At 39.7% G+C, this 24,649-nt stretch overlaps 1 protein-coding gene across 11 annotated transcripts in view; it reads left to right on the forward strand.

Moving 5' to 3' along the window:
• EYA1 (EYA transcriptional coactivator and phosphatase 1) overlaps positions 1–24,649 on the forward strand; it is a 172,369-nt gene that overhangs the window by 133,615 nt on the left and 14,105 nt on the right. For all 11 annotated transcript variants that reach the window (XM_041769380.1, XM_041769377.1, XM_041769379.1 and 8 more), the window contains 5 exons: positions 14,289–14,347; positions 14,461–14,621; positions 15,591–15,705; positions 15,829–15,950; positions 20,412–20,512. In XM_041769380.1, coding sequence (XP_041625314.1) covers positions 14,289–14,347; positions 14,461–14,621; positions 15,591–15,705; positions 15,829–15,950; positions 20,412–20,512 — 558 coding nt within the window. The remainder of the gene's footprint in view (positions 1–14,288; positions 14,348–14,460; positions 14,622–15,590; positions 15,706–15,828; positions 15,951–20,411; positions 20,513–24,649) is intronic.

A 24,649-nucleotide genomic window follows, 5' to 3' on the forward strand; every position in this document is an offset into this window, starting at 1 on the left:
TGAAGGATGGGATCAATATTTCTTTTACATACTTTTTTTGGTTTGCACTAGTCTGCATGAGTTTGTATTATGATCGGTCAAAATAAATCATCACAAAACTGCTTTTTAACACTTCTGTAACAGAAGGCAGCAACATTATCACTTACCTTTTGGTAGGGTCATCAATTCTGTTAGATGATCGGAAAGGTTTCCTTCCATACTATGTGCTTGGTTCACATAGAAAGGAAATAGAAGTAGGGTCCTGTTTAGAAAATAAACAGGGAGAAGAAGACCCATAAGAAACTCTCTCTTCCTTCAAAGAGTGTATTATTCTGGTGGGATACTTCTCGGCTTAAGCCTTCATTCCCTTATCCATCAAATGTAGAGTTTTAGAGAGGATTGGAAATAACATGCAATACTGTGCTGAACACATAATAGATTCTCAATAATTGTCACTATTGTTATTCAGACAGTGGATTACAGAGCGTACATCGGGGGTTGGGGTGTTAAAAAAAAAAAAAGGCAACTAAAAGTTTAACAGAGGGATTGCCTCGACCAGAAAAGAAAGGAGAGGGAAGGCATGCCAGCCAACAGTAGATACAACTATCATCTGGTGAAAGAAAATGGAAGAAGACAGGCTCATTGGGACTGGGTGGGCAGAAGCACACAGGGTGTGATGGGATGTGAGGGGTAAACAGTTGGATATGGCATTGGATAGGCAAGGTGAAGGTTCATCATTAAGGCCATCGGATGCCCAGCTGCATCAGGATATATTGGTTCCAGTTTAATTTTTCCAAAGTATCTATTGATCACTCTCTGGCTAAAAGGCAGGCACAGAAAAGGAAGTGAAATGTATTACCTACTTCCAAGAAACTTATGCTCCATGTTGGAAATTATACTTTCAGGTTAAGCAAAACCTACTTTGAAAAAAAATGTGTCTGAAGGTGAAGGTTGAATGGAGTGGACTAGCAGCAGGATGAATTGCATTTTGCAGTCTCATAGCTTTATAAGAATTCTAGCTCCTTCCCAGAGAGAAAATTATAGTGACACCCACCTCTACCCTCTTTCTCTGTAGCCCTGTCATATTTATCAAGCCTTACTGGCGATATTTGTGATTTATTTTTGTGTACTTGGTGCCTGGTATATAAATAAGCAGTCAAGTCATTATTAGTTGAATGCATGACAAACTGAGTAAAAGAATACAGAATGAGTGTCCTATATATTTTCTAGAGATATTTCCACACATATAACATGCATAACATAAATGCTCTATTGATGGTATATAATATAGTATTTTCCTGAATAATATAAACAACCAGATTTATGATTAACCACCAAAACATGATTATCTGTCCTTTTAAATGTTCATGGGAAAAGGGGTGATTTGCTAGGGAGTGAGAATATGAGAACAAAATTTTCATTTGTTTTCTTTTCAGGTACCTACTCTTTCCCCCTTCCTCCATTGACACCCAATGGTTTGGGGCACCAGAGCTCCCCATGCTAGAGGAAATCTATGAAAGGATAGTTCACACCAAAGTAATGGAGCTTAAATAATTTACTCTTATCTGAAATCTTTGTCTTATAAAAGACGCTTCAAAGGGAATGATGTCAGAGGCGGATTTCAGATACTTGGAAGAGAAGAGAGAATTTTTTTGAGTAAGAAAATGCCCCTTCAGAGATCCTCCCTTACCCATGAGGGGCTGACATGAGAGGTGACATGGAACCTTCCAACAGCTCACAGAATCCTTTTATTAAGTGCCTGTATCTGGCTCTGCATACTTTTTTATCCAAAGTCAGTAATAACAGAAGAAATTGGCTTGGGAAATTTTTATCAACTTACTAACTAAGGATGTTATTCTAGGCTACATATTCTTTTATATAAAATGGAGGATATTTTTACTATTATAAAATTATCTGGCCTTGTAAGTTAATAAATTGAGCTCTTTTAAACTTTCAAGTTTCACTCCTCACCCTTGCAAAAAACAATCACTTAAAAAGCCAATTAATTTCAAATATCTCTTTAAAAATTGTATTGTGTGCTTTGCAGTTAAATAAAGACAAATTGATAGGCATAGGATAGTGATAAACTGGAACTAATATTTGTTGCAAATATTTAATTTCAGAGTAAAAATTGCTCCAGGAAAAAAAAAAAGACTATCTTAAAACATGACCTCCTTACTATTACATCTTTAGTTTCTTGTTTTCTATGTGATCACAACAGAAATATCCTGTGTAAATTAAAACTTCTATTTAAAAGCTTTGTGAATAAATTGGTATAGGATTCATTTAAAAAAAAAAAAAAAACCGGCAGTGAGAGCTACAGGAAAGTGGTTGCCGAAAAGGATAAAAGGGCTCCTAGTTGGAGTATTTTTCCATGCTTCTGGCAGCAAGTTTGCAATAAAAAGAATGATTTTCATGAGAATGTGATTATTCACAGTAAGATGAGAGCTGGTGTCACTATGAAAAATTCTTCTTCAGTAGATACTCTCAGCAGGAATAATAAATCGAAAAGAAAGGCAACAGGAGTTACAAAGAACACTTTTGCCAATGACAAATTATGTTTGCCAAATGATGAGCAAACCCATTGAACATTGAGAAATCAGTTCAGTAAATCAAAGGCTTATTTTTTTAAAGATTTATTTATTTATTTATGATAGACATAGAGAAAGGCAGAGACACAGGAGGAGGGAGAAGCAGACTCCATGCAGGGTGCCCGATGTGGGACTCAATCCCAGGACTCCAGGATCACACCCTAGGCCGAAGGCAGGCACTAAACTGCTGAGCCACCCAGGGATCCCCTCAAAGGCTTATTCTTAAGAGTAGTTCTGACTCACCATTCAAAAGGATCACATGTTTACCTTCATGCTATTTTCTTTTTTTAAGTTCTGAAATATTTTTTACATTAAGTCTGCCTTGAATTTTTAATACGTGAAAAATCACGTGATACAATTAAATCTATGTATGGTATTTTTAGGATAAAATTGCATAAAACAGCTTGACACATTAGCAAACACACATTTCCCTATTCTGTTTGAAGGTCTACAACGTTTTCACTGGCTCCTACACAAATTTGTTAAATGTCATATCTTCTGATATTAGCTGAATCATAAATGAAGCTATATATTTGGGTCTACGCCTCTTGTGTATAATACCATGTGGTAGGGGTAGAGAATGCCCTGAATATAACTTAATAAAAGATGGATCTTGTAGCATTAGATAGGAAGTGCTCACTGTATTCTTAACTTTTAAAAAAGTAAAGAAACTAATCCTGGGAAACAAACTGGGTTGCTGGATGGGAGGGGAGTGGGGAGGCAGGGTAACTGGGTGATGGGCATTAAGGGGTTCACATGGTGTGATGAGCACTGGGTGTCATACTGTATGTTGGCCAGCTGAAAATTAAATGAAGAAAAAGAAGTAAACTATGTTGATATCATTAGATCACACGAAATATATGCCAAAATTATCAACTAAATGAACCCACTAATTCAGTGTTAAACAATTTTGAATAAGCCCATTTTATTTTTAAAAAGCTTTTTTTCAATTCTGACTTGCATTAGCAAGCCTTTCTTTTTTTCATCCTAACGTTGAGAGTGTGAATAAAGACAAATATATTTAATATAATCGTGTGGTAAAGAAGGCATTCATGGTGAGAAAGAAGGAACTCCAAGCAGAGTGAAGCTGACATATAGTATTTATTAGCACTGTACTTACTCACTAAGAAGGAACTCTCTTCGTGTTGTTCCTTTGGGATTCTTAGAGCAATGTGTTGAAGTGGTATAATGATGACATCTTATTTGTAATGAGCACATTTTTAAAGAAGTGAATATAAAATATATTAACAATTTTTAAAACTTTATTCTTTATTATTAACAGTAAGCTTGAGAATCCTATGCATTTTTATGTAGTGATCTGAAATATTTATCATAACTATGTATGTAAAGACACAGCTTAAGCATGCACTTTAGTTTATCTTTTGCTTTAAAATGCCATCTTCAGGGATCCCTGCGTGGCTCAGCGGTTTGGCGCCTGCCTTTGGCCCAGGGCACGATCCTGGAGACCCGGGATCCAGTCCCGCATCAGGCTCTTGACATGGAGCCTGCTTCTCCCTCTGCCTGTGTTTCTGCCCCTCTCTCTGCCTCTCTCTCTCTCCCTCTCTCTCTCTCTCTCTCTCTCATAAATCAATCTTTAAAATAAAATGCCATCTTCAGATACTTTCAATAACAATTTTATTCTCTAAATATTTTATGAATATTCATCTAAACAGAATCAGACTGAAATCAGTAATATCCTCTTACCTTTGTTGAAATTGCCGTAACTTGGGCAGCCCTGGTGTCAGGGCAGCCCTGGTGGTGCAGCGGTTTAGTGCCGCCTGCAGCCCAGGACATGATCCTAGAGACCCTGGATCGAGTCCTACGTCAGGCTCTCTGCATGGAGCCTGCTTCTCCCTCTGCCTGTGTCTCTCTGCCTCCCTCTCTCTCTCTCTCTCTCTGCATCTCTATGAATAAATAAATAAAATCTTAAAAAAATAAAAAAAGAAGAAGAAAGAAAGAAAGAAATTGCTGTAACTCAAATCTTGAGTTTCCAGTACAAGTACCTAGGTCTCCTCACATATGTAAATATAATTCATGTAAAATCTCTCATTCTGATAACCTCAATAAGATACAGTAACATAGATTAAAATATGGTTTTTGTAAGTGAGACACAGTAATTAAAAGCAGTGTATGTCTCTACAAGTTGCGCCTTACGACCACATCTCAAAAATAGATGTTAGAATGCCTCTTATTAGCTTCTGAGGTTTGAAATTTTGTCTCTTTACCCCATTTGGCTGCTCTGGTTGTGTCCTCCTATTCCTGTCCAAGCAGAGATAGATAGATATTGACTTATTGTACACATCGGTGCCTATGCTATGCTGAGCGCATAGTCTAGAGTGAGAATTCAAAGATCAATTTGTCCAGGTATGTTCTAATTCCTTAACTTGCATTTCCCCAAATTGTCAAACAGAATGAGGCCGATTTCAAAAAACTCCAGTGCCTTAGCTATGGGTCATCTGCGCCCTTTTCTTTTGAAAGAAAGCATTGTGGTGGGAAAGCAAAGCAAAGAGGAAGATCACGAGGTGTACCCCAGGCAGGTATGACAGGTCCTAGCCAGCCTGGGCATGGGACCGAGGGGCTGCGAAAGGCACACCCCATTGCCACTTGGCCCTGCTGTGGCCTCGCATCCAGTCCTCAATGGTAGGCACAAGGGCACAGCAGCGCTGAAGCTTTTTATTACATCTACTGGAAAGTGCAGTGAGGGCTTTGACACACCTTTAGAAAGCACATTGCAGTCATATTAATCCACATCAGAAAGTATGAAAACACCGTACACTGATCGGACAGTCTCCTTTCTACAGAAAGAAATGTGCAAGTAAAAACCTGGTTTCTGCAAATTGACTAACTCATGGGCAGGATTTCTTACCCACAGAGACCGACATACTCAGTCTAATTGTCAGTGAATTAGAAGCAGCGTTCTTCACATCTCTTCCATCAGTCGGCTTGTTTCTGGACCATCCCTCCCCTCTGAACTTCTGAATCACAGAGCACCGCTAGGGATGATCCATTTTACCCTATTTTCCCAAAGAAGTTATAAAAATATCTAGGGAGTCAGGAGTTATTTCCAAAAGCCACTATGGAAATCACTCCCTTAAAACCTCTGTCACTCAAATACTGGTCACCCTGTAATGCCATCTGTGCAATTTAGACTTTCTGCGAGAAGGAGGGTAGTGTGGGCCGATCCACAGGGGGATGTCTTGCCATTCCTTTTTCTTTTTAAAGCACTGCTGATTGCTTGTCAAAATAAAGCGTTCGGACAATTTGTGTGTCTCTAAGGTACTGGAAATACTTCTGTACTTCATATAATTAAACTTTTTGTGTGTGTGTTTGGAAATAAGAGGAAAACTTCTTTCTAGTAACTTGTAGATGTCTGAGGTATATATAGAGTATCTATACTGTTCAGTGGGGAGGTGGGAGCAGTGGATGTAATTGCTTGATGACAGATAGGAGGGGACAGAGGACCCAGCAATCGTTTCCTCTGCCTTGGCCAACTCCAGCTGGTCTCAATAGGCAAGCTGATGTACAGACACAATGAAAATAGCTCTTTCTCTGGTGACCCTCTTTTTCCTTTCATTTCTACTTTGTAAAGGAAGGTATTGAAACAATTAGTTGGCAGTATGGTGTTAGTTTTCTCATGGTAAATTTGGAAAATGGGGCAAATGTAGCCTCGGTCAGCAGAATTTGGGCTTGTGTAACTCCGCTTCTCCAAAGATGTGTTTGTAACGTTTTTACATTGTTCCCTTTCTCGCAGCCTGCCTCAGAGTCTTCTTAGAGTCTCTGTTTATTCAAAGACTTTGGGTTTACTTGGAGTTTATGTTTCTAGTGTCGTGTTCAGAGGTATAGTGCCCCAGCGTGCTGCTATTACATCACTGAGCTTGGCATAGATAATAAGACCCATTGTAACGGTCTTAATTCTCTTCATTAATTTTCCTAAACTAACCTGAATGGTGGGGTGTTTTTTTACGTAATTATGGCACAAGTGAAAGGCTTGGAGGAAAAGTACAACCACTACGGTATCAAAGCAGAATAAATATTTGCAGAAAAATACTGCCATAACTTAATATTTTGCATATGAGCCCCTGTACAGAATCTGAGTTATTCCTGGGGCTTGGTCCAAAAGAACATGTCTGTGGCCCGGCCTCTGGAAGGCCAGAGATGATGACGGATCAGAAAAAGGTCAGCTTGAGTCGCAGTGCCAAAAATAATGACAGAAGGGACCAAAAAGGCAGAATAACAGTGCAACCAGAGTTCTGAAGGGGAATGTGCCTTTGCCGCACGGCTGTGAGCTCGTACCCCATGTGGCTTTCTTCATACTCCCAACACCGGGACTGGTATTTAGCTGCTTCATGTGTTGGCACTTTTCCCCGGCCATCCATGCGAGCATTTTATAATCTAGCCCCACAAGTGCTTAGATGTCTGCGAGCAGAGGGCCAGTAGTAACTCAATCTTACTAATTTTATTTATTTTACTCCTCTGTTAAAGCCTAGGCCATGGGACAGAAAGGGAAGCCAGGCGAGGGTAAACTCTGGTCATTTGGTTTGTGGTGTTTATCTGCAAGATGGTGGTGGGAGCCCATCATGTAGAACAGAGGTCACAGGTTGGCACCTGTAGGCTCAACACTGTGCGCCTCTGATTGTTGCCATCTGCCTGCACTCACCCCCTCCACCCTGACTGGCCAGAGCCTTCTCCCCGGGCCTCCAGCCTCCTACTTAGGACACTGTCAAAGTCCTGCTGACACCTGTGCTTTCACCACCTACACTCGTGCTCTGTACCCTCTACCCCTGGCAAAGGCCTAGTTACCACATTGTCTCTCTTTCCAGGGTGATTTCCCTCTGAAGTGCCAGTCACTGGAAGGCCCACTGGTGTGATCAAGGGCTGGGGCTTGTCCCGTAGGACAGAGGACTCCCATCTAAGCTCCAGGCTGGGAGAGGGGGCCTTGGGGACAGACGCTGGGTGCAGGAGGAGTGGGGCAAATGAAGGCATGGATACATTTTGTAGCTGAAGTCTCCTGAGCCCCAAACAACTGATAAGCCACAAACAATCCAGATGACAGCAGTTGTTGGCATCGTGTGCAATTGGTGTGGGAAGAGGCAATGAGTTGGGAGTCAAAAGTATAGTGTCCCAGCACTTAATGATATTTAACTTCTCTGAGTCTTCATGTTTTGTATCTGTGAAGTGGGTTACACCATTAAATACTAGTCCACTCTCACCCGACATTAGTAACACTAATTCAGCTCAACAAGAAGGAGGAATGTCTGTGAGGGAGAGAAGCCGTGTGCCTGCCTCCACAAGAACTCCACAGAAATAATAAGAAATGACTTATTGAAGTAGTTTGCCACCCCTGTGGAGAAGGAGGAGTATACTCCTCAAGGGATATGAAGCATCAAAATAGGTAATTTAATCAGATGTCAACAGCTCTTGTATCCCTGGCACTTTAGGACATCTGAAAAGAGAGAGGCCAACCTCAGGTTGCTTTAGCAATAATCTAAGTTCGGTAATTAATTATAAAATATTCCTAGTGAAGGAGAATCACAGCTTTGCCGAGCACTGGCCCTCTTTCTGAGAATTTGTGCTACGTGGGTGTTTATGAAAATTGGTTAAATAAAAATGTTAATTATATATTCCTCTACTATTGATGGGTTACAGAGCCTGTATGCGAAATGTTGCTGATTTTGATTTCCCTCTGAAAAGCCATTATCAAAAAATAACTCTTTTCCCTCTTGATCCCTTGCCAGTTCCCGTAGCAGTTCTCATATTTATAATTAAGAGGGTAACAGAAACTATCTCCATTAACCTTCCCTAATGGGAACCTGCTTGCTAACCCCGCAGAGTTCCATGCATGTCTGGGATATTTCCTAGAGAGAACATCTTGCTCAGTAAGTGCCACCTTCCCCCCGCCTCCCTCACCACCATGCACAAGTGAGGTCTGGCATCCACAGTCTGGGATCAAAAAGCTATGTTTTGTTTCTGTTACCACAGCTTCAGTGCCTGTGAACCATCTCTAGTGAGTCTTCCATTTATCTCTTGATTGCTTTAATCACAAAAGCAATGAGGATAAATGGTGAGCCCTGCTGTCCCTCCCTGATCTAGCAAAATACAGTCTAAGTATTTTAGACCTTGGCAGTTCTTTTAGTCTAATTAGAATTCAGCTGTTCACTGCAGTTTTGCAGCATTTATTACCATTGTAACTTATCACAGGTGGAGTTAATTAACTTCTGTTTTTCCTCCTAAACTGTACGTACCTTGAGGGCAGGGACTCATAACTGGATGCTACCTCCAAAGCTAGCTCCGTGCCATCACCTGCTAGCATTTGTAACTCTCCTGCCTCATTTCCTTGTGCCTCCCTCCTGCCTCATCTCCCCCAGCGCACCAGGGTTTTCCTGCCTCAGGGCCTTTGAACATGTTCTTTCCATGGCCTATAGGGCCATTCGCTGGACCTCACACAGCATTGCATCATTCTCTTACCTGCTGTATTTTTTCTCCTTAGCAGTCATCAGCATCTAACATATTATACATTTTGCATATTTTCTTGTTTGGGCAACTCCCTGCCTAGAATGTTAGTTCCAAGATGGTAAGGAGTTTTGCCTGTTAAATGTTGTGTCCTTAGCATCTAGAACATAGTAACCCCTTAATATAAATAATAGGATACATGAATGAATAAATGATCACCTTTCTAACCTAAGGCACCCATTAACCAACTCAGATGGGTGTTGAGTGCGGAATCTACCAGGAGTCATGAGAATCGATACCTCCTCCCCAAATGAGGTCCCAAGCCAGATCCCCAAACACAATTGGGGGGTTGCCAACCTTAACAGGACAGATTAATGCATAAAATCAAACTGGCTGACCTGGCAATATCAGCTGAGACTTGGGAGTGCTAGGCAGTCTTGGTCTCAGCAATGACCTCAGTGCCTTAAAACCCTATCACAGACTTTTTGGCAGTTTATTTCAAAAATATATTTTCAGGGACTCCTGGGTAGCTTAGTCCATTAAGCATCTGCCTTCAGTTCAGGTCATGATCCCAGGGTCCTGGGTTGGAGCCCAGCATCCAGCTCCCTGCTCAGCAGGAGTCTGCTTCACTCTCTCCCTCTGTTCTCCCCCACACACTTGTGTGCACATGCATGCACTCGCTCACTCTCTCTCATCTTTATTTTTTTATTTTTATTTTTTTAAGATTTTATTTATTCATGACAGACACACACACACACACACACACACACACAGAGAGAGAGAGAGAGAGAGAGAGAGAGAGAGAGAGAGAGAGAGAGAAGCAGGCTCCATGCAGGGAGCCCGACGTGAGACTTGATCCAGGGTCTCCAGGATCACGCCCTGGGCTGAAGCCGGCACTAAACTGCTGCGCCACTCGGGCTGCTTTCAATTATTTTTTTTTTATATATAAATTTATTTTTTATTTGTGTTCAATTTGCCAACATATAGAATAACACCCAGTGCTCATCCCGTCAGTGCCCACCTCAGTGCCCATCACCCAGTCACCCCCAACCCCCTCCCACCTCCCCTTCCACCTCCTCTACTTCCCAGAGTTAGAAGTCTTTCATGTTCTGTCTCCCTTTCTGATATTTCCCACTTATTTTTTCTCCTTTCCCCTTTATTCCTTTTCACTATTTTTTATATTCCCCAAATGAATGAGACCATATAATGTTTGTCCTTCTCCAATTGACTTATTTCACTCAGCGTAATACCTTCCAGTTCCATCACCTCAAAGCAAATGGTGGGTATTTGTCGTTTCTAATGGCTGAGGAATATTCCATTGTATACAAAAACCACATCTTCTTTATCCATTCATCTTTCGATGGACACCGAGGCTCAATTCTTTTTTAAAAAAATACATTTTCAGCACATTCAGTCATTCTGGAATAAAGACTTCATTTTCCCATGACATTCTATATGCTCTGCATTCTGTATGAAGCAGCAAGATAAGGTTTTCAGGAGTATCTCTTGGTACCTGGAAATATAGGAAGCTTGTTTTTCTGTTTTCGGTGTTTACAAATTCTTCCAGTAGACTTTAAATTTTGCTGTGTTGTTTCAGTGGGTCCAGAGCTCCTGCTCCCTCCTTCAATTATCTAATTTTCTGAGTTGAAAACAAACTTAGAAACTAAAAAACAGGGATGCCTGGGTGGCTCAGCAGTGACTGCCTTTGGCTCTGGGTGTGATTCTGGGGTCCCGGGATGGAGTCCCACATCGGGCTCCCTGCAGGGAGCCTGCTTCTCCCTCTGCCTGTGTCTCTCCGCCCCCTCTCTCTGCGTGTCTCTCATGAATAAATAAATAAAATCTTAGAAAAAAAAAAACCAAAAACAGCTAAGTGCAGAAAGCAAAAATGAAAACATAAAATTAGGCAAGTAAGACAAGTAAAAGAAGTTAGATGGCTTCCAAAGAAAAGGGAGAGAAGGAGAGTCTCATCCCAATAGAGAAAATTTCTGATGTCAGGATACAGGGAAACTACAGTTTTTTTTTTTTTAATTTTTATTTATTTACGATAGTCACACACACACAGAGAGAGAGAGAGAGGCAGAGACACAGGCAGAGGGAGAAGCAGGCTCCATGCACCAGGAGCCCGACGCGGGGTTCGATCCCGGGTCTCCAGGATCACGCCCTGGGCCAAAGGCAGGCACCAAACCACTGCGCCACCCAGGGATCCCAAACTACAGTTTTTAATTTGAGAGTAGATGCACTTAGGTTTACACATTCCACACGTATCAAGATAGTTCTGTATTTTAATATTCTCCATTCCTTTAGGAATTAAGAATTTTAACAGGTAAACATCAAGATATTACAATATTATAGTTTTCACCAAAGTCAAGACATACAGAGCTATTTCCCGAGACATTTCTACCACGATATAGAGAAGCTTATACCAAGACTCAGTTAATGAATCTTTACTATGTATCTTGTGGATAGGAAGTTTGTGCTGTATAGTATTTTTCTACCGTTAAGTGCAATGAACAATTCTGAAAACATATTTTCCACGGTCATTTTAATGATTTCTTTTTATTCCTGGGGCGCTAGGTAGGCCCTTTACAAAATGCTCCTGATATGTTTGCATTTATTTTTGTTGAAATCATTCTACAAAAAAAAAAAAAAAAAAAAAAAAAAAACCTCTCCTGATAGAAGATTTCTTTGTTGCCACCACACCAGTGGATCACATCGCTGTGAAGTGAGTTTGATGTCTTGCAGTAGGAGCCGGAAGCTGTTGCTACTCAATTAGAGCTCACCGAGATACTGAACTGGGCTTCAAATGAGGGCTTCAGCCCTGGGAACAAAGAGACTCGGATAAAGCTCCCCGGGAGAAAACAAATACAGGATATGGGGGAACAATAGTGACAATGGAGTCATTAACAGTCATTGGAAGATAACTGGCTTCTCTGTCAGTCATGGAGATTTACAACTGCATTCATTTAAGAAAAGCCTCTTAACACCCCGCCTTTCTAAGGAATTCTGTCCACCCTTAGAGTTAACTGACTTCGAGTCAGTTTTGGTTTGATTCCTTGAATTAAACCCTCTTACACCTAACTCTGGGAAATGATCAAGGGGTAGTAGAAGTAGAAAGGGAGGTGGGCTGGGGGGGGGGGGGTGGTGACTGGGTGATGGGCACTGAGAGGGGCACTTGGCAGGATGAGCACTGGGTGTTATACTAAATGTTGGCAAATTGAACTCCAATAAAAAAAAATTTTTTTTAATCACGTAAGTAGGTTAAAAGTAAAAAAAAGAAAGAAAAATAAACCCTCTTATTAAAAAAAAAAACTTAAAATAAATAAAATAAAATAAATAAACCCTTTTAAACGTAGCTTTTCCTCCTGTACTTCCTCACCTTTCACCTCCTGTTTCTCCCAAAAGTGAAAAAGCTTCCATTGTGGCCCTCTGGCATTTTGGGTGTTTCTGGTTTGGTTTTCTTTTTCTTTGGTTGGGGGGGACGCTTTTTTGGTTTGTCTTGGTTTTTTTCCTCTCTTTTGTACACTCACCATGCACCTTAAAGGAGTTGTTTACCAACAACATAAAAAAAAAATGTATTTCTGGCTAGATAAATGGCAGAAACGTCTACACTCGTGGTTGGATCACACTTTAAACCCGGAATACGTGACTTGTTGAGAAAACTATCATTCATCTTCTGAAATATGATTAAGTTAATAACTCTGAGAAGTCCCCAAACATGTTTTCCAGGAATGACCTGTTTTTAAAATGTTGAATTCATTGTCCACATGTGCGGCCTCCTCACTCGCTTTTTCCTCTTTTCTTATCTGAGGTTATAGACCTGGGGAGAGCAGGGGAGGGTTACAAGGTCAAAGTCTTTTCCTCCTTGGAACTTGCTGCTTGCTGGGAGGCAGTTGCCTGGAAAGTAGATGCTTTAGAGAAGAGGTTGGGGGGTCACGATTTTAATTCTGTTAAGCAACAGCTGGTTTGAGTTTCTTTCCTTTTCTATCTCCTGCTCCCTTCCTCACAAATCCGTGGAGAGAAAAGAATTTGTTCAGAAGGAACTGGGGACATAAAAATACACCTTGTATTACTGTGGCACTTTATGTCTGTCATCTTTGTTACAAATTGTATGTTGAACATTACAGGGATAGGCTAGATTTTACAAACTTAAGTAGGAAATATAACCAGTGCTTTAGTCAAAAGAACCTTTTAAAATACAGGACACGACACGGACCTGGAAATCTTCTAACATTTTTAAACTAAGACTTTTAACAAAAATAAGTAGGAGAAAGGCTTCTGGGGTATTTGGAGCCTGACTGCAAAGGATCACGACGGAAATATTAAAGCACGCCACGTGTGGTTGCCTTGTCTCTGGTGGGAGACCCTGTCGTGTGTCTTCAGATTAGTGTGCTGTCATTTGTTCAACAAATGTTTACTGACTGTTCCTCACACAGCTATGCTAGGGGCTGGGGATACAGCAGTGAGATGTAGGGGTGCTCATATGCAAGCAGGTGCATAAACATCAGATCAGTCCAGTAGAGCTTTAGCCCCAAATCACAGCCTCCTATTCTAAACCATTTACACATGGTTTGGGATTTAAAAATCAGGCCTGTTCACATAACATTATTCTACAATAAATCCATAAATCCAACACTTAAAAGGAATATATAATAGTGAACCAGTTTAAAAAAAAAAAACACCACATGGCTTGATTGTTTTTATTTGGGTTTTGAAGTCTCTTGTGCTTTCTTCCTCCTCCTCCTCCTACACACACACACACACACACACACACACACACACACACACACTAAAACTCACATCTCTGAAATCAATGGCAAACCAGTAACAGATTTTTTCGTCTGGGCTCCTCGGCACACTGGCCTCAGGCTCTGTTGGTGTGTGGCTCAACAGCAATCAGAGGTCATAATTTCATTGGCAGTTAGCATCAGGTTTAATTTTTCTAGCATGTTACATTTACTGAAATGTCTGGTTCCAGTTATGCTTTAGGCATTGACTGAATCAGCTCTGAGCAGCATGATGTCTTCAGGTACCTGAGGTTTATGGAACACATATGCTAATTGTTTTCAATCACTTTCCTTTCTAAATGCAAAAATGTGTTTTCTGAAGCTGAATAACAGTAGTCCTTAATGGTATTGCTCATTTTTTTATGTTCAAAGAGGACTTGAAGTAGGTAAAAATATCAAGCAGCTGTGTGTGTTTTTTTCCAAAAAAAAAAAAAATGAAGATACTTATCGAAAATGAACATGTATCACTTTAATTGCATTTTAGGAATGTGACCAAGTTCATATAGATGATGTGTCTTCCGATGATAATGGGCAAGACCTAAGGTGAGCATGTTGAAATATGAAGTGATTCACTCCATTTTATAAGTCTAATTGCTCAGCTAATTAAGATGAACTTTCTGTTTGGTTAACTTTGGGTTTTTCTTGCATCTAAATAGCACATATAACTTTGGAACAGATGGCTTTCCTGCTGCAGCAACCAGTGCTAATTTATGCTTGGCAACCGGTGTGCGGGGTGGTGTAGACTGGATGAGAAAATTGGCTTTCCGCTATAGACGAGTAAAAGAGATCTACAATACCTACAAAAATAATGTTGGAGGCAAGTAACTCTTACCAATATCCTATTGGATTATTAAGATAGTATAACTAAAATTCTCAAAGTACCACACACTTTCACATCACACATTTTTGGGATCTAATAGCTTTTTTAGAGTTGTTTCATCTAACCAGTGATTATTCTGCTATGATTTAGTGACAGGAATGTGAGACTTGAGCCAGCCACCCTGGCTAGTCTAATCTGCTCCTGGCTCCATTACTTCATAGTGTGTGTGACCTGGAGTAAGTTTCTTGACCTTTCTGATGTTCATTTGTCCTACCAAGGAGGTGTAGGATTAATAACCTTTGGCCAAATCACTTGAGATGGATTGTAAAGCTCATTCAACTGTGTTTCAAAATGGCTTTAGCATACAAGGGAATATGTTGACTTATAACAGAAAGTTTAGGGGTGTGTTGGTTTCTAGCATTGGCTAAATCTACATGCTCAAAAGATGACATCTGAGATCTCTTGCCTATGCTTTCCTTTGGGTAGGAGTCATTCTAGGTCAGCCCCTCCCATAAGTGGCATATGTGACCATTAACAGATCCAGGCTTATATTCTATGAGTTTAGTACCTTGATTGGATAAAAAAATATTTTCCCCAATAGATTCAGCAAAAGTTCCAAGACTGACTTGAACTGGCCAACCCATAGTCATACACCTACCCTGAGAGCCAGAGTGGAGGGTTGGCTCTATCCAAACTCCATGATTAGAGGAATGGTGTGAGCAGACTCCTTAAAAAGAAGAAATGACTTCTGTAACCAGGGGAAGGGAATGCTAAAAATGCAAAATCAAGAGATGTTTCCTATGGTACTATATAAACATGTGTCAAATGGATGCTCGTATGTGAAAAATTATTCTATATACTATAAAGCTTGAGGGTGATATTAGGAATAGTATTAAATGTTTATTATTTATAAAGTTGAATAGACACATTGGTGAGGAAGGAATTCATGTGCTTTTAAATTCACAGGCCTGCTTGGTCCAGCCAAGAGGGAAGCCTGGCTGCAGCTGAGGGCTGAGATTGAAGCCCTAACAGACTCCTGGTTGACACTGGCCCTGAAAGCACTCACGCTCATTCACTCCCGGTAGGCTGTCCCCAAGTCACTCCATGGTGCTTTTGCTGGAAAACAGCCTTTACTCCTGTTTGTTCATTTTGGAGATTCATTTTTCAACAGTCTTCTTTTTTTCCTTTTTTTCTGTTCTCATAGGACGAATTGTGTGAATATTTTAGTAACAACTACTCAGCTTATCCCAGCATTGGCAAAAGTCCTGCTATATGGATTAGGAATTGTATTTCCGATAGAAAATATTTACAGTGCAACAAAAATAGGTGAGCTGCTTTTATTTTATTTTATTTTATACTTGACTCTTTTCCCTCAGGCTAATAAAAGTGAAAGGCAGTAAATGAGACTTTTTTTTTTTTCATAATGTTAGGTGTCAGCAAACTAGAAGAAGAATTTAATTTTATTGTCAGAATTGGCTTTACACATGAAGAGAAATATAAATCAATTCATGCTGATTAATTCAAAAAATTTTACTTCACTGACATTAAGACCTATGTACTTTAGCTATTGCCAATGAGCATCAATTCTGGATTAATCTCTTACTTTCCTTTAGATAACATCAACAAAAATATTTAATAAGCCAAAACAAATACTAGTATAGAGATCTACAAAGTAGAAATGAAACAATTCTAATAGCTTTCTTTATAATCACTGAAACTATTGTTTTTTTTTTCTTTTGCTTTATTTTAATTCAACATGCATAAACAGTTGAGTTCCCATTTTCATTATCGGGATACCAAAAAAAATTTAAGTTCACAAAAGAAGGAATCACAGTTGGTGAAAGAAGACTAATGTGAAATTTGGTTAGAATATAAACTAAGACAGAATAAAAAGTGAGATAAAAAGATGTGATTCCTGTTCTTACAGAATTTGCCATCTAATGGGAGAAGGAGACATCTAAATAATTGTAATATGACAAAGAAGTATGTAAATGAGCATTTATCATATATTCAGTAGATGCCCAGAACTGTACTAAGCATTTTACCTATTAAAAACAATCTTCACAGCCTTTCCATTTTACAAATGTGGAAACTAAATCTCAGAAACTTAATTGTCCAAGTTAACAGCTGGTAAAGGTAAGGGTCAAACTAGGTCTGTTTCCAGGGTTCAGACTCCTTTCCATACCATAGGAAGTTCTACTACTAAGTGCCTGAATGTGCACTTGAATGAGGAAACATTCACTCCCAGCCAGGGGGAGGTAGAGGGCATGTGTCAATGAAGTCTAAAATGAGGAAATGGCATTTGAGCTGGGTATAGAAGGATACCTTAGGGTTTAGAAAATAGATGGGCTAGTGAGAGCAGACGGACAGATATTAAAATGTGTTCCCTGCTAAGGGACTTGTAAATGATCATGGGTCATGGGAAGCTGAAAGCTAGAAAAGTAGACTTAGGCCTAGACATTCATGGCCTTGTTTATTACCCTAATAAGATGTTATTTTAGTGAGTCCTGGAGAAGCGGGATGAGGATCCTAGTAGGTGGGAAGAAGGTTGTTTCTGGCTGCTCACCTCTATCTAAAGAAAAAAGGGTAAAAATGGAATCTAATTCTCCATCTAACTATACTTGTATATATCCTAAATTATTGCTAAAGAATTACTTTCATAATTATTTGTCTGACTTCCCTATCAGACTGTAATATCCTTGTTAATGGAGTCTATCTATGCTGCTTGTCATTGTAGCTATGGGGCCCAACACATAGTAGGTGCTCAATAAATGTTTAATAAAATGGATGAGTAAACGGTTGTTTCTTTTGAAGAAGGCTGATACAGAGGTTCCTTTTAAACACTTGTGTCAGTGATGATGCTATTGACTAATGGGGAAAATCAGATGTGATGGGAAAGATAAGAATTTGATTTTATCAGTGTTGAGATGAAGAACCTGTGAGATATTCAGATAGCCCTGCCAAATTGGAAATAACTAGAGTTGGAGAATGATGCTTTCTGAGAAGCACCAAAAACAGAATGCTAAAAGATACTTAGAGAAAGGAATATACCAAATAGAATTCCTGGTTTAGCCCAAGTAACCAGAATTTTTATATGTTCTCATGTCCATAAAAATAACAGTTTGCAGTAAGATATATATGCTATCCATAACAATAAAGAGGAATCATACTGTGTTTTGTAGACAGGAGTCCATGCATGGTAAATGTTTATCGGCACATGAAAGAACAATTTCCAAAGAAGCTATAGAATGGAAGGGGTAGTGCTTAACTTCCCAGAAGGAAAGAACAAGTAGTGTATTACATGTCTTGCACGTTGAACCTTAATCCCAAATATTTTAAATAATTTCAAAAATATTTTAGTGAAGGGGATAACAAAATTATACTAACAAGTATATATTAGATATCTGTAATGGGCATTTTGTTTGTGATATTGAACTTAAATTTTTATCAATACAGAATAAAAAATTGGGAAAAAATTAAAAAAAAAATTGGGAAAAAAGTAGTAGAAATTACCTCAAAACCAGAGGTAAAAATCACTTTTCTATGGTATTTTTATATTTTAATTTTTTTAAAAGATTATATTTATTATTTTATTCATGAGAGACACAGAGAGAGGCAGAGACACAGGCAAAGGGAGAAGCAGGCTCCATGGGGGGAGCCCGACATGGGACTTGATCCCCGATCTCCAGGATCAGGCCCTGGGCTGAAGGCAGCACTAAACCCCTGAGCCACCTGGGCTGCCCCTCTATGGTATTTTTAATAAGAAAAGTAAATGGGGCACCTGAGTGATTCAGTCAGTTAAGCTTCCTACTCTTGATTTTTGACTCCAGTCATGATCTCTAGGTCGTGAGATCAAGCCCCACATTGGCTCCAGGCTGGGCATGGAGCCTGCTTAAGATTCTCTCAAAAAGAAGAAAAATAGAGCTTGAAATTCCTGTAGTTTTCCTAATTTTGCCATCAGATGAGATATAATTTGTGAGTCAATGCAGAAAACTCAGGAATTTCCTCATAAGCAGCAGTCATTTGAGGAGATGACTAGTATCTCGTTTGGCAGAGTTACGATGTTCTAGATAAAATGGATGCATCAAAATGAAAATTTCATGTAGGATCTCTAACTTCTAATAGTCCGCTTCAATTTTTCCATCATTATGATGGAAAACATCTATGTGACCCAGAATTCACAGTGAAGCCTAAAGGAGATAGTATATAGGCAAGAATTTTTTTTTTTTTTTTTGGTCCACCACAGCTTTACCTTTAAATAACATTGAGTTTACCTTCCATTTCCCATGAAAGGGAAACTTGGCAAAAACACATAAACATTTCCCTCTAAGGAGGGAAAAAAGTTTCATGACATCTAAGTCTGTGGTTGTATATTTTTGCAGTGAAAACTACACTTTGTATTTGTTTCTTAAAGTGATTTAATATTTCACAGTTTAGTGGGCAGCTAAAGAAGCATTGAAATTACATCCTTTGAATAAGGCTGGCCCGAATTTCGTTCTGTCAGATGCAAACCAGAGATTTTAGTGCAAAATACAAATATAAAGCAGACATTTGTTTAAGCAAACAAGCAATTTGTTCGTGAGTATATCTGATCCTTATTTGAAAGAGATGCAGCTCGGCTCAGCCATTTACATTTGAAAACTATAAACTGTCCCATTGTCCATTAAAATGACCCTGTTGGCAGCCGGGAACTTGGAACAGCAGTTTCTTCTCTAAAGGAGCAACAATGACTGCATTAACTGCAGGGATGTGCCGCCAGAGAGCCCAAACGAAGTCTTGACATGGGAAAGATAATAGATAGATAAAGGTATTCTGTTACCTTTATCCCGCTTTGCCTTTAGGAAAGTGCTTTATTGGACATTAGATGCCTGGGTAGGGCAGGCGCGATCTCTCTATAGTACCCCAAATTACCTGACATTTATTTCAGAAACAGTTTTACCAGAATATTTCAAGTAAACACATCAGGTTTGGCAGAGAGCTGGGGCAGAGAGGGGAGGGCCTTTCATTCAAATAGAATCCCAACTGGAAAATGAAGGAATAAACGGATTCCACTGTTTGATTTTTCCTGCTATAACAAAACCAGTTAGTAGTTTTTTTTCCTCCTTCCTTCTGAATAGACTTCATGGATCAGATATTATTTTCAGAGTTTGGTAGATCATGAAACATTTTTAAAAATCAAGTTCAAGTATGTTGCCAGAATCGTATGCCTTTGTTGAGTCTCAGCTTAAAGTACTTAAAGGAAAGTATTGCTGTAAAAATGGTATTTTTCCCAAATGCTATACTGTGATTGACTGGATCCTACTTTTAAATAAACGAGCCCTTGGGAAAAGAATACTAAAATTGTCAATATCCTGGTGGCTCAGTCGGTTAAGCATCTGCCTTGGGCTTGGGTTGTGATTATGGGGTCCTGGGATCTAGCCCTGAGTCTGGCTCCCCACTCAGCCAGGAGTCTGCCTCCCTCTTCCTCTGCCCCTTCTCCTTTTGTGTGCTCTCTCTTCCCCTCTCTCTCTCTCTCTCTCCCTTTCTCTCTCTCAAATAAATGAAAAAATAAAATAAAGCTGACAATTTCCAAGGGACAAGTCGTCCATTACATAATTTACAATTTGTAATTTACTGCGCCATTCCACATTTTACCCAAATGGCATCTAAAAGCACTCTTCTCCAGTTTGTACAAATAGGATAGAGTTGAATCAGAAGCATAAAGGAAGTATTTCATATAAAAGTTCAAGCGCTGTAGTGCTGAGTTACCTGAACTTTAATTTTTTGTAATTTATTTGTATTCATTAGGAAAGGAGAGCTGTTTTGAGAGGATAATTCAAAGGTTTGGAAGAAAAGTGGTGTACGTCGTTATAGGAGATGGTGTGGAAGAAGAACAAGGAGCAAAAAAGGTCAGTGTTCCTTGATGGTGCATCTCATGCCATTTAATTTTTTAGTCTGCAGAATGCTCATAGCTGGATCATGTAAACAAGTTCCATTTCTCAGAAACTAACTACAAATGTGTTCAGAACCATAAGCAATGAAAAAAGGATGGAGGAGAATTAAATAAACATGATTTTTTTGAAGAGTGCCCTATCCAGACTCCAAGGTCATGGATGGTGGGTCTTCACAGAACGTAGACTTTTAAGCAGAAAGGAAGGTTTAGTGCTGCAGCCGTCATCCAGAACAGAGATGACACATTTGCTGTGCTCACGTGAGCATGTCCCATTCTGCCCCAGGGCAGACATTGCCAAGGGATTAAAACCTACCTGAGCCTGCATTCAGCCAAAGAACCTTCTAAACCTCACTTCAGAAAGACTCGACCAGTTGGTAGGAGCTGGTTTGCCAAACTGATTGCTGTCCTAGAGCACAGTGCCTTCTATCTTCACAAGGTCAGCACCTCACCCCTCTTGGGATGCTCGGAAAGGAAGGGCATGGATCCAACTCTGGTCCCTTGACTCCCAGTTTGTCTGTCATACACCTTTTTATTCTCCTACATGCCTGCAAGTGTAATTGTGCCATTTGCCTCAGCAAAAGCTTTCCATTAATGTATTTCACTGCATTTTAAAAGGAGGGGAGGAGGAGGGGACCACTCATGGTCTAGTGCCAGCCTACCTGTTCAATCTTCCTCACCTTCAGCCATGCCCAGCACTTCCTCGCAGCTATAGCCTCTGCTCGGAATGCTCTTTTCCCCAATGCCCTGCTGTCACTGTCTTCCTCATTTTTCAAAATCCAGTTCCTGTAACCACCTTTTCAATTCCCCTTAGCACTTAGTTAGAGTAGTACTCATAGTACTCACTCACACTTTAATTGGAGAAGTTGGATTCTTGGATTCTTGAGCAGACAGCCTGGGTTTGAATGATAGCTCCACTGCTTACCAGTTCTGTGACTTGGAACAAGGTATTTATCCCTCCTCTTTCTCTTTCCTTCTCGATAAATGGCAGTTATAACAGCATCTAGCTCCCTGGGATTAGATTTAGTTAAGATGTAAAATCCATAAAACAGAACCTGGTACATATAAAATGTGCAACAAATGATAGCATTGTTATTATTTTTGGATACATCTGTTTCAGCAGTAAAAGGTGAGCTCAAGAGGTAGGGATTTTTGGGATCCCTGGGTGGCGCAGCGGTTTAGCGCCTGCCTTTGCCCCAGGGCGCAATCCTGGAGACCCAGGATCGAATCCCACGTCGGGCTCCCGGTGCATGGAGCCTGCTTCTCCCTCTGCCTGTGTCTCTGCCTCTCTCTCTCTCTGTGACTATCATAAATAAATAGAAATTAAAAAAAAAAAGAGGTAGGGATTTTTATTTTGCTTAGTTTGTTGTTTGAGACTTTGTTTTCCACTTTTTTTTTTAACACACTCCCTAAATCTTGGCACAGTCACACAGTCATACTCTCTAAATATTTTTTAAAATGAAAAGCATTAAATAATTTATGAGGTTAACCAGTAGAATTATTTTCCCTTCCTTTCCCTGCACACTGACTCATAGATATCACTGTATATTTCCATGAGAGATGCAACAAATCAGCTCTTCTGGAGTATTCCAGTATACACCAGAAGTGACCCCCAAAGTCACCAGATCATATATGCAGCATTAAGCATGACAGATGGCCAACCTTCTTATAGAGCCTAAAGATGACTTAATTCACCTTCGGTGCCTCTGAATTCTACTAAAACATAGAAATGGACCCTAATTTTGTAAATAATAGATTATTTAATTCATACACATTGATATTGTGCCCTGGATTACATGCTCCCCACGTGGGATTGGTGCAGACAGAAACTCACATACACTTCAGATCCAGTAGAGGTTGATGCAAAGCTGCCTTTGCCCTATAACCACTAGTTCTGACATTCCAACTTCACCAGTGGGCAACCACCATGATCATTAGGTACATCTCTCAGCCCTTTGGGCTGTTTTCTTAAAACGAAAATTTTCCCAGATTAAATTAGAATACCCCAAACTCAACCCCGGAGAGTTAAGGAGAATGTTTGATGGGAATCCAGACTCAAGTCATCTTCCTGGGAAAAGCCTCTGGAATCCCCCATGCCATTCCTAGACAGGACTTCCTAGTGGCTAGCAGGATAGATGTGCACATTTCATCAGCGTAGAAGTGAGGCCCAGGGCCAAAGATGTGCATCTGACCCCTTGGCTTCTCATCCTCCCTCTAGTAGTCACCAAAAAGTTTAGTTTCAGGACAAGGTTGCCAAAATGTGGCTTTCTAGCCTGTGGTAGGCAGAAGGGTGCTTACAAAAGTGATGGTTTGCCTGTGCATCCACAGGCAAGCACAGGCAAAGTTGCTTCCTAAATCTTTCAGAGAGGGGGGTTTCTTCGATGTTCTTCATGGGTGAATATAACATGGAAGAAGTAAAGGAATTCTTGGTTTAATGTTAGAATTGAGAATAGTAATGCAGCTAAATGCATTTGCTCTCTCTGCAGAACCATTAAAACGATTTCTAGTGTTTAAATATGTTATTCTTTTTATTCAGAACAAACACACCTGTGCCAAAAAGAATTAGGCAGCTGCCTATGAAGAACATCCTTTGAATTTTTTGACTGTGAATGAGTATTCTTAGCTTCAGTATTTGCATTTTTCCTTTCAGGAGGCAGATAGCACTATTCAAGTGGTTTCTTTTCTAAGTTTGCAGTCATGATTAAAATTTTAAAAATACTTTTTTAAAAAAAAGTATTCTAGTTTGTGAGCATATTAGATTATTAAATAAAATAGTGAACCAGTCAAGTTCTGCAAGTTTGAGCACTAAAATGTTTTGCAAAGATCAGAACATTTTACAGTTTTTCTAAATCAATTTTAACCATTTTAGCTTGTCTCTCTCAGTTTCCTAAGTCTTTTCAAAAATCTAATAGAACATTCTTTCTTTCTCCCTGTAGAGATGTCTTTCATCTCTCTAAATCATGTTCTTTTGCTTGGGGTAGTTACTTTTTTCAAGCTCAGAAATGAAACCAGTAAGCATTCCGCCAGTTGCCTGTTTCGTTATGGTCAATTGAAGTCTGTTCTGTCATCTTTGTTCTCTTTGCCAACATAGTCCCAGGGCTTTCCTCAGTAATTTTATCTAATTCTGTAATTCGTATCATTAAAACACACCCCATCAAAGGGAAAAAGTTAAAATTACCTCCGTTTATTTAAAAGAAACACTTTATTCCAGAAAGATCTCTTGAAAGAGTTTTCTGTAGGCACCTTCATTCCTAGAAAGACTGCAGAGAACGTGAGAATAGCCATCTACCTGCGGATATCTTTCTCTGACCTGTGTCTTTTGTTGTCAAAATCTGCCAGGCTTTCTTTTTCATCACAGAATTCTGTTTCCCTAATACAACATGCTTTGAGGGACAATAATGGGCATCTGTATGATTAAAAAAACAAAAAAGTCAAAATGGGAGTAATAGCCTTCTGCATACCAAGAGCAATTTTCAGTTCTAGAGTAAAAGTGGCCTTGTTTTACGACTCTACAACCAAGCTTACTGTACTTACTCTTCAGGTGACTACTTAAGATAAATCACTTGGGAACACCAGGGAGAAAATGGCAGGCCTCCATTATTCCGCATTATGGCAAAGACTTCATCAACAGATGTCCATTTCATTTATTTATTTATTAGATCTTTTTCATATAGCTGACATACACTGTTACGTTAGGTTCAGATGTATAGCACAGCGATTCCACAACTCTATACATTTTACTGTGTTCCTTAAAAGTGTAGCTGCCATCTGTCACCGTGCAACACTATTACAATACCATTGATTACATTCCCTGTGCTGTACCTTTGATCACCTTGACTTATTCATTCCATAACTGGAAGCCAATATACCTCGCACTCTGCTTCATCTGCTCATCCAGCCTACCCTTGTCACCTCTGGCAACCACCAGTAAATTCTCTGAATTGATGGGGCTATTTCAGTTTTTTTGATGGTTTATGTTTTGTTCTTTAGATGCCACATGTAAGTGAAATCATATGGTATTTGTCTTTCTCTGACTTATGTCACTTAGCACTTAGGTCACCCTCTAGATCCATCATATTGCCGCAAATGGTTAGAT

Source organism: Vulpes lagopus, chromosome 9, assembly GCF_018345385.1.
Source record: "Vulpes lagopus strain Blue_001 chromosome 9, ASM1834538v1, whole genome shotgun sequence".
Lineage (NCBI taxonomy): Eukaryota > Metazoa > Chordata > Mammalia > Carnivora > Canidae > Vulpes > Vulpes lagopus.